Raw genomic sequence first — 14,352 nt, forward strand, 5'->3', positions numbered from 1 at the left:
CAATATCCACACTAAATTTAGGTAACCCTTTTTTTCTCTCCCCTTTCTCTTACTGTTGCTCATCACCTCCACCTGTCACAATTAAATTTAGACTGTACACTTTGGACAAGGGTCATGTTATCTGTACATGTCCCACGCTCTTTGGGTGCTATAAAACTATTAATTGCATCTTTACTGGTCATTCAATAAACACATTTATCATGCACTTTTGATGGCCTCACCCTGCACTTTCTGCCCCAAACCATCTCCTTTGAAAAAGATCCTATCATTCCAAACAGCTGCTTTTTGCCTGTCCTCTTGTCTAAAAAGTATACAAACCATTCTTCTTTTTCCACAAGTATGGAATTCCTTTACCAAAGTTGTACTAGGCGAAGCCCCAGGATGTACTTTATTGAATCCTGGACCTGCACTAGCTCTACAGCACAGGTCCCCAAACTGTGGGGTGCACCCCATAAAGGGGCATGGGAAAATATTTGGGATGGCACTTGAAGGGTATACTGTCAAGTCTTGCTCTGCTCCCAGCCTTGTCCCAGCTCCGTACCCTCAAGACCTGGCAGCAACTCCATCTCAGTCCTGTCCTCATCCCAGGCCTTCAGCTATGCCCTGCTCCTGCCAGGGAGAGGCACAAACAGTCATGACCCTGAAAAGACTGGGGACTACTGCTTTACAGGCTGATCTCATGAACAGGACTATGATTTTCATGCATTTTTTAAAATTAAATGTCATGATATGAGCAACGGGCAAAAAAATGCTAAATCATGACAAGTCACCTAAGAGCCACACCTTCAGAAGTCCTGAAGGAAGTCACCCCCATAATTCTAGGCTCATAAATATTTCTATATGAACATATAAAATTAAAGAAAAATGAGTAACAACAATAAACCATGTAAATAAAGAACTCTACATGCTTGGGTTGCATGGAAATGGACAATTACTCAACAAATAGTTCTTCACTTTTATTAAGGAATTTTAGTTTCGGCATTTGAAATCACGTGTCTAAAATCTCCTACTTTGTGCCACACCATCCTAGCCACATTGTCAAGCATGGTCTGCTGAAATCTCCACATTTTTGGCTAACTTTAATCCTTCATTAATCTCTTGAACACATATATATCCTGTTAGGATCTGCCTAAATTTCCTCTAGTTTGGAGGCAAACTCACACTAACAGAATTCAAGAATATGGGGGGAAAATAAACAGGGAGAAATAAACTTGACGCTTATTCAAAATTTGTTGTTGATAGTAACATCTTTGACCCTTAAAGCTTAAGAGAAAACTCGAGCAAGTCTAGTGAGAAACAACCCTAATTCTGATATTATTCTCTAGAGGAGGAGTTAATTAAATCCCAAACTCAAATACATTGGGGTAGACTACTACTAAGATGACAAATTTCTGGTTTCTCACAATTTTCCCTCTATTGTTAGTAATACAGTAGCTATACTTTTCTTTCCTTTGAGTGGGTATTGTATCAAAATACAGTGTAGAGCTCAGTATTAAACTTCAGGTGTGATAGAAAAATGAGGTCTTGGCTAGTCATTAAAATTCTTACTGTTGTTGCTACATAGTGCTGTCAAACAATGGAAAAAATGAAAAATGAAATCCTTGCCCAGAAGAGATTAAAATAAATATTCATACAATAAAATGAAAGAAGGGTAACAAGTACATGGACCAGATTTATAAGGGAGATGAATGCTTACTGCCTATGGCCATGTGCTTATGCTGATCAGTAATGAATCTATCTTTGAGGTTAACATAAGAACATAAGAATGGCCATACTGGGTCAGACCAAAGGTCCATCAAGCCCAGCATCCCATCTGCCGACGGTGGCCAATGCCAGGTGCCCCAGAGAAGGAGAACAGAAGACAATGATCAAGTGATTTATCTCCTGCCATCCATCTCCTGCCCTTGTTATGAAGGCTAGGGCACCATACTTTATCCCTGGCTAACAGCCATTTATGGACCTAACCTGCAAAAATTTATCAAGCTCTTTTTTAAACCCTAATAGAGTCCTGGCCTTCACAGCCTCCTCGGGCAAGGAGTTCCAGAGGTTGACTGTGCGCTGTGTGAAGAAAAATTTCCTTTTATTAGTTTTGAACCTACTACCCATCAATTTCATTTGGTGTCCCCTAGTTCTTGTATTATGGGAAAAGGTAAATAATTTTTCTATATTCACTTTCTCCACACCATTCATGATTTTATATACCTCTATCATATCGCCCCTCAATCGCCTTTTTTCCAAACTGAAAAGTCCCAGTCTCTCTAGCCTCTCCCCATATGGGACCCTTTCCAAGCCCCTAATCATCTTAGTCGCCCTTTTCTGAACCTTTTCTAATGCCAATATATCTTTTTTGAGGTGAGGAGACCACATCTGCACGCAGTACTCGAGATGTGGGCGTACCATAGTTTTATATAGGGGAAGTATGATATCTTTTGTCTTATTATCGATCCCTTTTTTAATAATTCCTAACATCCTATTTGCCTTACTAACTGCCGCTGCACACTGCGTGGGTGTCTTCAGAGAACTATCCACTATAACTCCAAGATCCCTTTCCTGATCTGTCATAGCTAAATTTGACCCCATCATGTAGTACGTGTAATTTGGGTTATTTTTTCCAACATGCATTACCTTACACTTACCCACATTAAATTTCATTTGCCATTTTGCTGCCCAATCACTCAGTTTGCTGAGATCTTTTTGTAGTTCTTCACAATCCCTTTTGCTTTTGACTGTCCTGAACAACTTGGTGTCATCTGCAAACTTTGCCACCTCACTGCTTACCTCATTTTCTAGATCATTGATGAACAAGTTGAACAGGATCGGTCCCAGGACTGAGCCCTGGGGAACACCACTAGTTACCCCCCTCCATTGTGAAAATTTACCATTTATTCCAACCCTTTGTTTTCTGTCTTTTAACCAATTCCCGATCCATGAAAGGACCTTTCCTCCTATCCCATGACCACCTAATTTACATAAAAGCCTTTGGTGTGGGACCGTGTCAAAGGCTTTCTGGAAATCTAGGTATATTATGTCCACTGGGTGCCCCTTGTCCGCATGTTTATTAACCCCTTCAAAGAATTCTAATAGATTAGACAGACACGACTTCCCTCTGCAGAAACCATGCTGACTTTTGCCCAACAATTCGTGCTCTTCTATGTGCCTTGCAATTTTACTCTTTACTAGTGTTTCTACTAATTTGCCTGGTACTGATGTTAAACTTATCGGTCTATAATTGCCAGGATCTCCTCTAGAGCCTTTTTTAAATATTGGTGTTATATTGGCCGTCTTCCAGTCATTTGGTACCAAAGTGGATTTAAAGGATAGGTTACAAACCACTGTTAATAACTCCGCAATTTCACATTTGAGTTCTTTCAGAACCCTTGGGTGAATGCCGTCTGGTCCTGGAGACTTGTTACTATTCAGCTTATCAATTAATTCCAAAACCTCCTCTAATGTCACTTCAATCTGAGTGAGTTCCTCAGATTTGTTGCCTAAAAAGGCTGGCTCAGATTTAGGAACCTCTGCAACATCTTCAGCCGTGAAGACTGAAGCAAAGAAATCATTTAATCGCTCCGCAATGGCACTGTCTTCCTTGATCGCTCCTTTTATATCTTTATCATCCAAGGGCCCCACTGCTTTTTTAGCAGGCTTCCTGCTTCTAATGTATTTAAAAAACATTTTACTATTGTTTTTTGAATTTTTGGCTAGCTGTTCCTCAAACTCTTTTTTGGCTTTTCTTACTACATTATGACACTTAATTTGGGAGTGTTTATGTTCCTTTCTATTTTCCTCAGTAGGATTTGACTTCCACTTTTTAAAAGCTGCCCTTTTCTCTCTCACTGCCTTTTTAACATGGCTGTTTAGCCATGGTGGTTCTTTGTTAGGTCTCTTACTGTGTTTTTTTATTTGGGGTATACATTTAAGTTGGGCCTCTAGTATGGTGTCTTTAAACAGTTTCCATGCAGCTTCCAGGGATTTTGGTTTAATTACTCTACCTTTTAGTTTCTGTTTAACTAGCTTCCTCATTTTAGTGTAATTCCTCTTTTTGAAATTAAATGCCAGAGTGTTTGACCGCTGCGGTGTTCTTCCCAACACAGGAATATTAAAAATTATTATATTGTGGTCACTATTTCCAAGCGGTCCAGTAACAGTTACCTCTTGGACCAGATCCTGCGTTCCAGTCAAGACTAGATCGAGAATCGACTCTCTCCTTGTGGGTTCCTGTACTAGCTGCTCCAAGAAGCAGTCATTTAAGGCATCAAGAAATTTAATCTCTGAATGCCGTCCTGAGGTGACATGCACCCAATCAATATGGGGATAATTGAAATCTCCTATTATTACTGTGTTTTTTATTTTGATAGCCTCTCTAATCTCCCTCATCATTTCAGCATCACTATCACTGTCCTGGTTAGGTGGTCGGTAATATATTCCTAATGCCATATTCATATTAGAGGAATGAATTGTTATCCATAATGATTCTATGGAACATTTTGATTCCTTTAGGATTTTTACTTCATTTGATTCTATATTATCCTTCACATATAGTACCACTCCGCCACCCGCACGACCTGTTCTGTCTTTCCGATATAATTTATATCCCAGTATGATAGTGTCCCACTGATTGTCCTCATTCCACCATGTTTCTGAGATGCCTATTATGTCAACTCCCTCCTTTGATATGAGGTACTCCAGTTCACCCATCTTATTAGACAGACTCCTAGCATTAGTGTAAAAGCATGTTAGAAAACTACCACTATTTATATGTCCGCCTTTCACAGACGCGTTGGATTTTTTTATGCACGATTGTTTCACATCTGATCTTGCCCATATATTATTTCCCACGTTCCCTATCTGACTAACTTCTAGGGAATCCCTGTCTATGGAGCCTCGTGTAAGAGAAGTCTCCGTCCGATCCAGGTGCTCCCCCGCACCAATCGGCTTTCCCCCACCTCTTAGTTTAAAAACTGCTCTATGACCTTTTTAATGTTTAATGCCAGCAGTCTGGATCCACCTTGATTTAGGTGGAGCCCATCATTCCTGTATAGGCTCCCCCTACCCCAAAAGTGTCCCCAGTTCCTAATAAATCTAAACCCCTCTTCCCTACACCATCGTCTCATCCACGCATTGAGACTCTGAAGTTCTGCCTGTCTATCTGGCCCTGCGCGTGGAACTGGAAGCATTTCAGAGAATGCCACCAAAGATGTTCTGGATTTCAGTCTCTTTCCTAGTAACCTAAATTTGGCCTCCAGAACATCTCTTCTACCCTTCCCTATGTCATTGGTACCAACATGTACCACGACGACCGGCTCCTCCCCAGCACTGCCCATAAGTCTGTCTAGATGCCTCGAGAGATCCGCAACCTTCGCACCAGGCAGGCAAGTCACCATACGGTTCTCCCGGTCATCACAAACCCAACTATCTATATTTCTAATGATCGAATCCCTCACTACTAAAACCTGCTTCTTCCTAACAGCTGGCGCTCCCTCCCCCGGAGAAGTATCCTCAGCATGAGAGGATACAACATCACCCTCTGGAAGGAGGGTCCCAACTATGGGATGGTTTCCCTCTGCTCCCCTTGACTGCTCTCCTTCCCTGAGCCTTTCATCCTCCGTAACAGCCTCAGGACTGTCAGATTGGAGGTGGGACAGCCCTACTATGTCCCGGAAAGTCTCATCCACAAACACCTCTGCCTTCCTTAGCTCCTCCAGTTCAGCCACCCTGGCCTCCAAAGCACGCACTCGGTCTCTGAGGGCCAGGAGCTCCTTGCATCGAGCGCACACATACGCCACCCGCCCACAGGGTAGGTAGTCATACATACTGCACCTGACACAATAAACAGGATAGCCCCCACTCTGCTGCTGGGCTTCTGCCTCCATTTCCTACTCTAGTTATATATGAGGGTTAATTAAATGTTTCAGATAGAGGTTGTTATAAAGGATTTAGTTTAAGGGCAACAGAAGTCACTGGCTCCCTCCAAGCTCCCCCTCTCAACTCCCCTCTCCAAACTCCCTCCTGTTAGCACGCACCCTGGTCGCAAAGCTCCCTGGTCACTTACTAGCAGGGTTTAAGTGCTCGGCCTCCCTGATAGCTCCTCCCTCTGCCTACAGCTCAGCCAATCAGCACACGGTGTTTCAATTCAAACCTAATCAGCTTCCAACTGCCTGCCTGCCTGCCTGCCTGAGCACACGGCCTTTCAAACAAACACACACTCAGCTCAGCACTCCAAACAAACAAACTCCAAACTCCAAACAAACAAACACACAAGCCCAAAACCTCCAAATATAAGCAGCCACTTACCCCAAGGTGCTTTAGTTTGCTCCTTCCTTCTCCTCCTCCAGGAGAGCCTCTCCAAACTCCCTCCTGTTAGCACGCACCCTGTTCGCGAGCACCCGGTCACAAAAGGTTCCACAATTTTGTTTATTTAGAAGATAATCTTTTTTCTTTTTTAAACTAAAGGATGATGAAGGGTGGTAGCATGACAGAAAGGAGTTCTAAAGAGCAACTTGGAAGACAGAAAGCTTTGCTAACAAGGTTACATGGAGAAACTACAACAGTTGTCTCAAACACAGTTTACCTTAGGGCCAATACCAGTCTTTAGCTCTTCCTAGCAGGCCACTGCCACTCCCTCCTCCTCCTCTGGCAGGGCCCAGTGGGGAGGCAGGGGTCTCCATGCACTTTTCCTACCATGCATCCCTGGCACCACATGTCCCTCTGATGATTTAACCTCCCACCCCACCACTACTGATCCCCACTGTCACCCCCAGCTGAACAACGGAGCTATAGCAGCTTCCAGCTAATAGCTCCATTAACGCTGCTGTCATGTCCCTGTGTGCGGAGCAATCCCATCCTTACGAGTTTGGGTTGGCCTGGCCACCCCAACCATCCTGTGGACGAGATGCTTCCCCCTCCCATCCCCAACTCAGGTTAACCCACAGGGTCCTGGGTGGGCCGGGACCAGCAGCAGGGTCACAAGCCCCAAGCCCAGCACTCACTGTGGCAGCCAGAGTCACAGGGAAACAGAATGACACAGCAGCCTCTGCTCCACTCTGCTGTCATCTCCAAGGTCACTCTGGTCACTCAGCTTCCTGCGGCCACAGTGAAGTGGAGCAACCTGGGTGAACAACCAGTGAGATGGCAGTGCACTGGAGCAGTAGTGCAGGAGAGGATGGGGGATTGGGGGTGCCTTACTCAGTTTCTGGCTCAGAGAGAGGGGAGGGGCTCTGGCAGCTGGACCATGGATCTGACTGGTGGGCAGCTTGCGCATGGTGGGGAAGCTCTGGCTCACATGCATGCATGCTGTGGGGGGGGGCTCTGGCCCAGGGGGCTGGCCTTGGCAGTGGGCAGCCCGTGGCTGGGGTGGACGGCTGGCCCATGGGGCTCTGGCTGGTGGTCCTGCAGCTTGGAAGGCTGGCTCGTGGGGCTTGGGCAGGGGCCCCTCTGGGCTCAGATGGCGAGCCTGTGGCTGATGGGGCTTGGTCTGGTAGGCCCATGTATGGTGGGGCTCGGGCTGGTGGGCCTGCGACTGAGGCGGCTGGACTGCTGCTCATAGTGCTCAGGCTGGAGGTTCGCGGGGCTTGGGTAGTGGGCTGGCAGGACTCCAGTGGCAGGCCCGTAGCTAGGGTAGCTGGTCAGGGCTCTAGCAGCTCAGGCCCACAGCCAGCGGGGCTTCGGTGGTGGGCCTGCGGCTCAGATGCCTGGCCAGGGCTCATCATTCTTCACATTAAATTCATTTTGTTTCAGCTGTTTCTGATATTAAATTAAATTTTTATTGAATTTTTGGGCCAAGAAAAACTATAGGCTTATTTTTATTTTTAAATTAGATTTTTTTTATCAATTTTTGTGTTTATTTTAAACTATGAATGGAATCTTTTGTTAAAAGGGGGATGGATGATGGTAAAGAAGAGGTGGGAGGGCATGAGGGTTTCTCATGAATCAAAAGGGGGTGTGATGCCAAAAAGTTTGGGAACCTCTGTTCTAGACTAACGGATTTATTGGAGCATAAGCTTTCGGGGGCAAAGACCCACTTCATCAGATGGATGTAGTGGCTTTAGTGAGCTTTATTTTGGCTGTCTCTCCAATAAAATTAAATATCACCTGCACAACTTTTCATCAGCAGATCTCAAAGCACTTTACAAAGGAGGTCGGCATCGTTATTCCCATATTAAAGATCCATAAATTCAGGCACAGAGAGGGGAACTGACTAGCCCAAGGTCACCTGGCAGACCAGTAGCAGAGCTGGGACTACAACCTAGATATCTTAACCTAGTGGTCTATCCAGTAAGCTATGCTGCCTCCAGCTGAAAGGAAAACTGTCTCTACATTTGCAACAAAGGTAATTTGTGCAATATTTTATCTCTGAAGCTGGAACAATTTTTAGGATGGGTAGGCTTTGCAGATCTGCACTGGGTGCCCAGGAGTCTGAGAGACATTTAATGTATTGATTATGACATATGAAAACCTACACAGAAAGAAGCTATTTTTTGTAGGCAACAGGCTGGCAAGATTCGTTTCTGAATAATTTTAGTGATGGTGGGCTTTTGCTGTAGTATTATGTGTAAGCGAGCTGACATCCTTGCACAGGTATGTGACTTAAAAATAAATAATTGCTCAGTAACGGAACTTAGTTCTGTAGCCACTTTAAAAGGTATCTTTTAGATAATATTCTCTGAGAGGTTATTAATTTAATACCCTGAAAAAAAAGGACAACAAATCCGGAGACTGAACTGCACAGAAGCAAAACCGCAACAAATGCATCTAAGACAAAAAACACCCGTATTGCAAGACTGATAGTGAGCAACATTGTGTTGTAACCAACACTCCAGCCGCAACCTAGAGCAGCAACTCATCCTGTGCCTCGGTTTAGCACTTTATCAAATTTATCTCACAGGATGTTGTGAAGATGTTTTGAAAGGGGATAAAGATGCATAAATTATTATTTGCACTATTGAGAATATCCTGTTTTTACATATATTGAGATCTAAGATTTTATAACAAACAGTTTGACAGACAAAAGCTATTTACAGAATATTTCCATACATGGAAAATGTATGCAAAATTTTCTACATAACTTAAAATTTGTTTATTCTATGCACCCAACCGAATACCATCCTCAACCACAGTGGATATACAGACAGTTTATCATTTTCACGCATTTTAGCACGCTTCAGGCAGCATTTTAGTTAGGGAAAGTAAAACCCCACAGAATTAAGAAATGTAAACATTTCTTAAAAGTAATGACTCTTCAAATATCAGTTAATTTAAATTTGGGTTTTCAGTATTTCATAATACATGTTCACCGAAAACTGTCCCAAGAGAAACCAAATTTTAATTACAATTCTATCTCAACAACACATCTTAATTACTGTGTTCTGTAAACAACAGCAGCTACAGAACAGAAAATACAAGCTGACTCACCTCAATAACTAAATTTGTATTAGCCTGAAAAAGTACTCCAATTTCTTTATATCTCAGCAAAATAAAAGATTCTAAGAACAAGTTTGACAGACAAATGGCTATTTTCTCCCTTCCAATTCAAGAATTTAAGGATCAGGGCAAAAACTGCATCTTTGCTACAAAACCTATGTGACTTCACCATGCAGAACCTATAACATGGGATTTCCCCTATCATTTTCCCAGAATTTAAAATAAAACACTGGTGCAGTTATTGGCTAACTCTGTGAAGCCAGCATTCTTAATGGAAAGTTATATGTCATCTTAAAGAAACACATACTATAATCAGTATCATATGGGCTAAGGTGCTTTAGCATGTCACATATTTCTTTATTAAACAATGAACCTTTCCAAGCTCTTTCTTTTAAAGACTAATAATCCCCACTCTGGCTCAAGAACTAATCCTCCATTTGTCATGATTCTTTTTAATCAGCATTAAGCAGACTAAAAGTGAAGTGAGGATTTGAACATTTATCAACTTCTGCATCTGATTACTAAAACATACCAGCACAGAGTAAGAGATTGTTCTAAATTTCATGGCTGGAAGGAGAGTATTACCAGGAGGTGGTTTTGTAGTTACTGACTTCTCTTACATGAAGGAGCAGTTCCATATTTTGTTTAAGTGGTTTCAATGTTACAGAAATTGAATTTTGTAAATTATAAAAAGAAATTCTTCAAAGCAAAAATCAAGATTCTTTTTTCTTTTACACACGGTTCAAATTAATTTTTACAAAAGGGTTAGTAGCCTGCTGAAACTGGAAACCAGACCATTCTCTTCAAACTGCAAAAAACAGAAGTAAGAGAAAATATTTTATGGCTGTAACTAAACGCCAGCCCCACCCACTGGGCTGGCTGGAATGACTCTTCAGTAGATTTGCTCCTTTCCCTCAGTGCTCACAGAACATACTGTTGGATAACTGCTGTTCCCCCACAAGGATACCAGAATGTGCAGGTCCCTGAGGATCCCATTTGACCTGCTGTTTTAAAGTATGTAAAGCCACTAACGGAGGCAGAGAACATTTTGGTCGGCAGCACTATCAACGTGCTGATGACACTTAGCTCTAGAAGTCTCCAGGAATTAATCAATCAATCACGTGGGGTGATGAAACCTCCAGGAACCTGGCCAGCCAAAACTGGCAACACTACTTAGATCTATGATACCCAGACTACGTGGCCTCATTACTCTTCCTTTCTGACAGGAGTGGGGAACTCAATGAACGTGAGGCAGCTGTGATTATAACAAAGAAGATGGTAGCTGAGCTTGTTGTGAGTTGGAGGCACTACAAAAACTGAGTAGAGGATGTGTTTCCACTAATTATGGAGAGCAATATACCTGGTATTTGTTCATGTTGTCCATATCTTTGAGATACTAATGATGCAGCACAGTATTTGGGTACCCACATTACACCAAAGACATCCATCTTGTGCAGAAAGAAGCTACCTCCCATGACAATGGGGTCAATAAGTGTACACATACAACCTCAAATCCACATACAGGCACTCCAAGTCATAAGACTCACAAACATCCACACGTACTAAAAGAAGCTCACCAGCAGGGGGCGGGGCAGGACTACGTGGCTCTCCCCACTCTTGAAGACCCATAACCAGTCACCACTGAGGACAGCCCTGAACTCAGGGAAGCAGACAAGAAGTACAGGTGGTGGCAGGGAGCAACGGAAGTGCTGGCTAAAGGACTCTGGAGGAGCAGGTGGTGGTTGCACAGCCACTGGCTGGAGAGAAGAGGCACTTAAAGGGGAAATCACCACTTCTCTCTAGCTGAAGGCTACATGGCTGCCTACTGCTCCAGCCTGCACTTGCAGCACACACCACCTCCTGGTAAGTGGGGCCTCGATGCAGCCCACTAGAGGTGAGGCAGCAGGAGGATGAGGATGGTTACAGAAGCCAGGGCAAAGCCTGCATGGGGGGTGAGATGGCAACCAGCGGATGCCCAGAAATCCCATTCGGAATCTCCACCTACCTTTTCATCCCCTCTAATTAAACCTGCCTTTCCTTGAAGCAGCATTCAAGGTTATTTCTACTGTTTTTCAATACAAATATACAGTATTTCAGCTATATTATGGCTTAAATAGGTTTTTGTCAGCTAGCCTGGGAACCTAACTACAATAACATTGTTTCTATGGGGAAATGTGTTCTGAGTTCCAAACAATCAATTTACAAACTTTTGGAACGTAACAGATCCCTAAGTTAGGCACTTGCCATTCTGCTTCCTGTTCCCATGAAGACACAATCAAGCTGTTAATGGAGGTTTTTTTAAAACCCTGCTTAGTTTGGGATCAAATTAAAATCCTGAATTTGGAGGAAATATTGAAATGGTTGGACCACCGCTTCTGCTGGTGCATGAGACAAGCTTTCAAGAGTTATTCTTCTGGTCATTCTTCTAATTCAGTAGTTTTAAATCTAACAAAACTAACATGAAGACACCTTTCTGTATTTCATGAATTTCAGGTTATAATTCCATTTACTACAATTAAAGAGTCTGCTGCAACTCCAAAACAAATTTCTTAATTTTTATACTTCTCAGGCTCTCTGTCTGAAATGGCCAATCCATGCAATATGTGATTTTTGCATTACCTGCATGAAAAATGCCTATGTTTCACTTATAGCAACTTCCAAACAAGAGAAAATGTTTAATATAATAAACACTGTATGCATCAGCACAGCAGGAAAAAAAATGCTAAATGGCAAAGTGAGTGCCATGACAAACTCAGACATGCTTTCTTTTTTAAAGCCCTGAAAAAATTACTCTCCTACAGCAGCCACATGTGTCCATGGGAAAAATTAACAGGTAGATGACAAAATTTCAATAAATGACAATTTATCAAAAGTTTCTATTTGACTTTCACTCTTCAAATGTAAGACTTATCCATCTATTCAATGGAAAAAGCACTTAAATGCCAAAGTGTCCGAAATACACCTGGCACTTCTTTAATCCAGCAACCCTGGGAATGCTGGATAAAGACTTTGCCTGGCAAGGGTAATTTTACAAAGGCTGGTTTAATTTAATTGATGCTTGGAGCTCGGAAGTACAATTATTATAAATATAAAAAGTAAAATTATGCTAAAAAGATACTCACATCTATCACTAATGGTTAAATAACTGTTATGACGACTTAAAATAAAACAAACCCCCGGGACAGAACTAAATACTAAGAGTATATAGAGAAGTTTACGAATACAAAAAATAAGAATCAGTAAATCTTTATCAAATTAAAAAGGCATACGGACTACCTTTTTAGTGCTGTGACTGAGTCCAGATTCTGTAAACTGTCACACAAAAGACTCAAGAACCTGCTTTTACTGTATCATGGTAATTTCCAATGTTACCCAACATCTGATACATCAATGAGGTGTCAGGTGGAAAAAGTTAATCATTTGCCCCTTCCAACTATTTTGCTTATCACATGGCAAAATACAGACTCAAACAAAGTCCAGGAAAGTCATTCCACAACCAACATTGAAATAATGCTTAAGAACTCACAACACCGCAGACTGCGAGTGCCATCTGCATATATGATGCCAATAGCCAAAAAAATTAATCTACAGAGATTTTGAAAGAGGGCACACTGTACAGTGAACTGCGGTTTAATTCAAAAGCAAGTGTACAGCCTTAGAAATACTAAATCAAGACAATTGTTGTGCAATTCAAATATTCCAAGACTGCCTTTGAATTATATTTTCAAAATTATATTTTCAAAATCAGACTAATGGAAGATACAGAAGACACACAATAGGCTAGTTTTAGTTCATTTATCATCTAGTACCGGATAGCCACCCACACAACAGCTTGACATCCCAAGCTCCAGCCCAATCCACAATATCCACCCTGCTTGTTTTAGTACACTAGCTCAAGCCTATCTGCCTACGCTGGGAAGCTGTCTTTCAGCTAGAGTGAAGACATGCCCATTGAGATCAATGAACAGGACAGTAATTTAGAGAGACAGACTCTCAATATTCAGCATAAGTAAAAGAAAATGCAACTGTGAATTCTTTTGATGAAAGGAAATTAAATAATTCTAAAGACAACTTTGCTAGAAATAAAACTTGAAAGTTTCAAAAAAATGATTAATCAAATACACAAAGATTTCATTACAGGTATACTACCAAATTAAAGCAATTTATTATTATTTCCAGTGAAATCATTAAACTTACTGTATTAGTTGAATCTTCCTGTAAAATTCTGTCATATAGCTGGATGGCATCATCATATCTATTTAAAGATACCAAAAGAAAGAAGGGTATTTTAGGAAATGCTGACACAATTGAATTATTTGGTTAAAAAGTTTTTCATTGGTGATGTAATTATGTAACAGCACTGTAGCATTTCCTATAATTGGCAATGTGCTACTCTGATATACATGCAAGCAAAATATGTACCAGTCCCTGAATTTTACTGTTCTTACAATAAATATTTACTCATGCAAAACTGTCAGGGAAATCTTCAGTAAGGACTGCAGAGCTGAGTCTCACCAAATGGAAAAATAAATTGCAAATCTTAGTGGGATACTATTTATATTATACCAGAAATAGGGCAGATATTTTATCCACCTATTGTTCCCTCATTCTACCTTTATTAGTTTCTTGGCAGGGTCTCTATCTTCTCTCCTCCGCAATCCATACAGGCATGCTCATATGCACACAGAGACACATTAAACCCATCCAAAGTGACTTGCAGTTCCATTACGGCAGTGGTGTTTTAATGTTTCAGAATCTCATTTTGGATGTAAAAGTTTCTCTTACGATGGAGGAAAGCAAAAGCAGCAGAATATAACTGACTGTGAGGCTACCACATGTAACCCCCACACACCTAGCCTATTAAATATGAGCTTAATGTAGGAGCATCCAACATGTGGCCTGCAGGCTGGATTCTGACCCACGGAGCTTTTT

The 14,352-nt window shown here is 41.8% G+C and overlaps 1 protein-coding gene across 3 annotated transcripts in view; it reads right to left on the minus strand.

Annotated features, from left to right (window-relative positions):
* Positions 1 to 14,352, minus strand: part of EMC2 (ER membrane protein complex subunit 2) — a 46,010-nt gene that overhangs the window by 16,545 nt on the left and 15,113 nt on the right. For all 3 annotated transcript variants that reach the window (XM_074986751.1, XM_074986750.1, XM_074986752.1), the window contains one exon: positions 13,618 to 13,675. In XM_074986751.1, coding sequence (XP_074842852.1) covers positions 13,618 to 13,675 — 58 coding nt within the window. The remainder of the gene's footprint in view (positions 1 to 13,617; positions 13,676 to 14,352) is intronic.

Source organism: Carettochelys insculpta, chromosome 2 (genome assembly GCF_033958435.1).
Source record: "Carettochelys insculpta isolate YL-2023 chromosome 2, ASM3395843v1, whole genome shotgun sequence".
Lineage (NCBI taxonomy): Eukaryota > Metazoa > Chordata > Testudines > Carettochelyidae > Carettochelys > Carettochelys insculpta.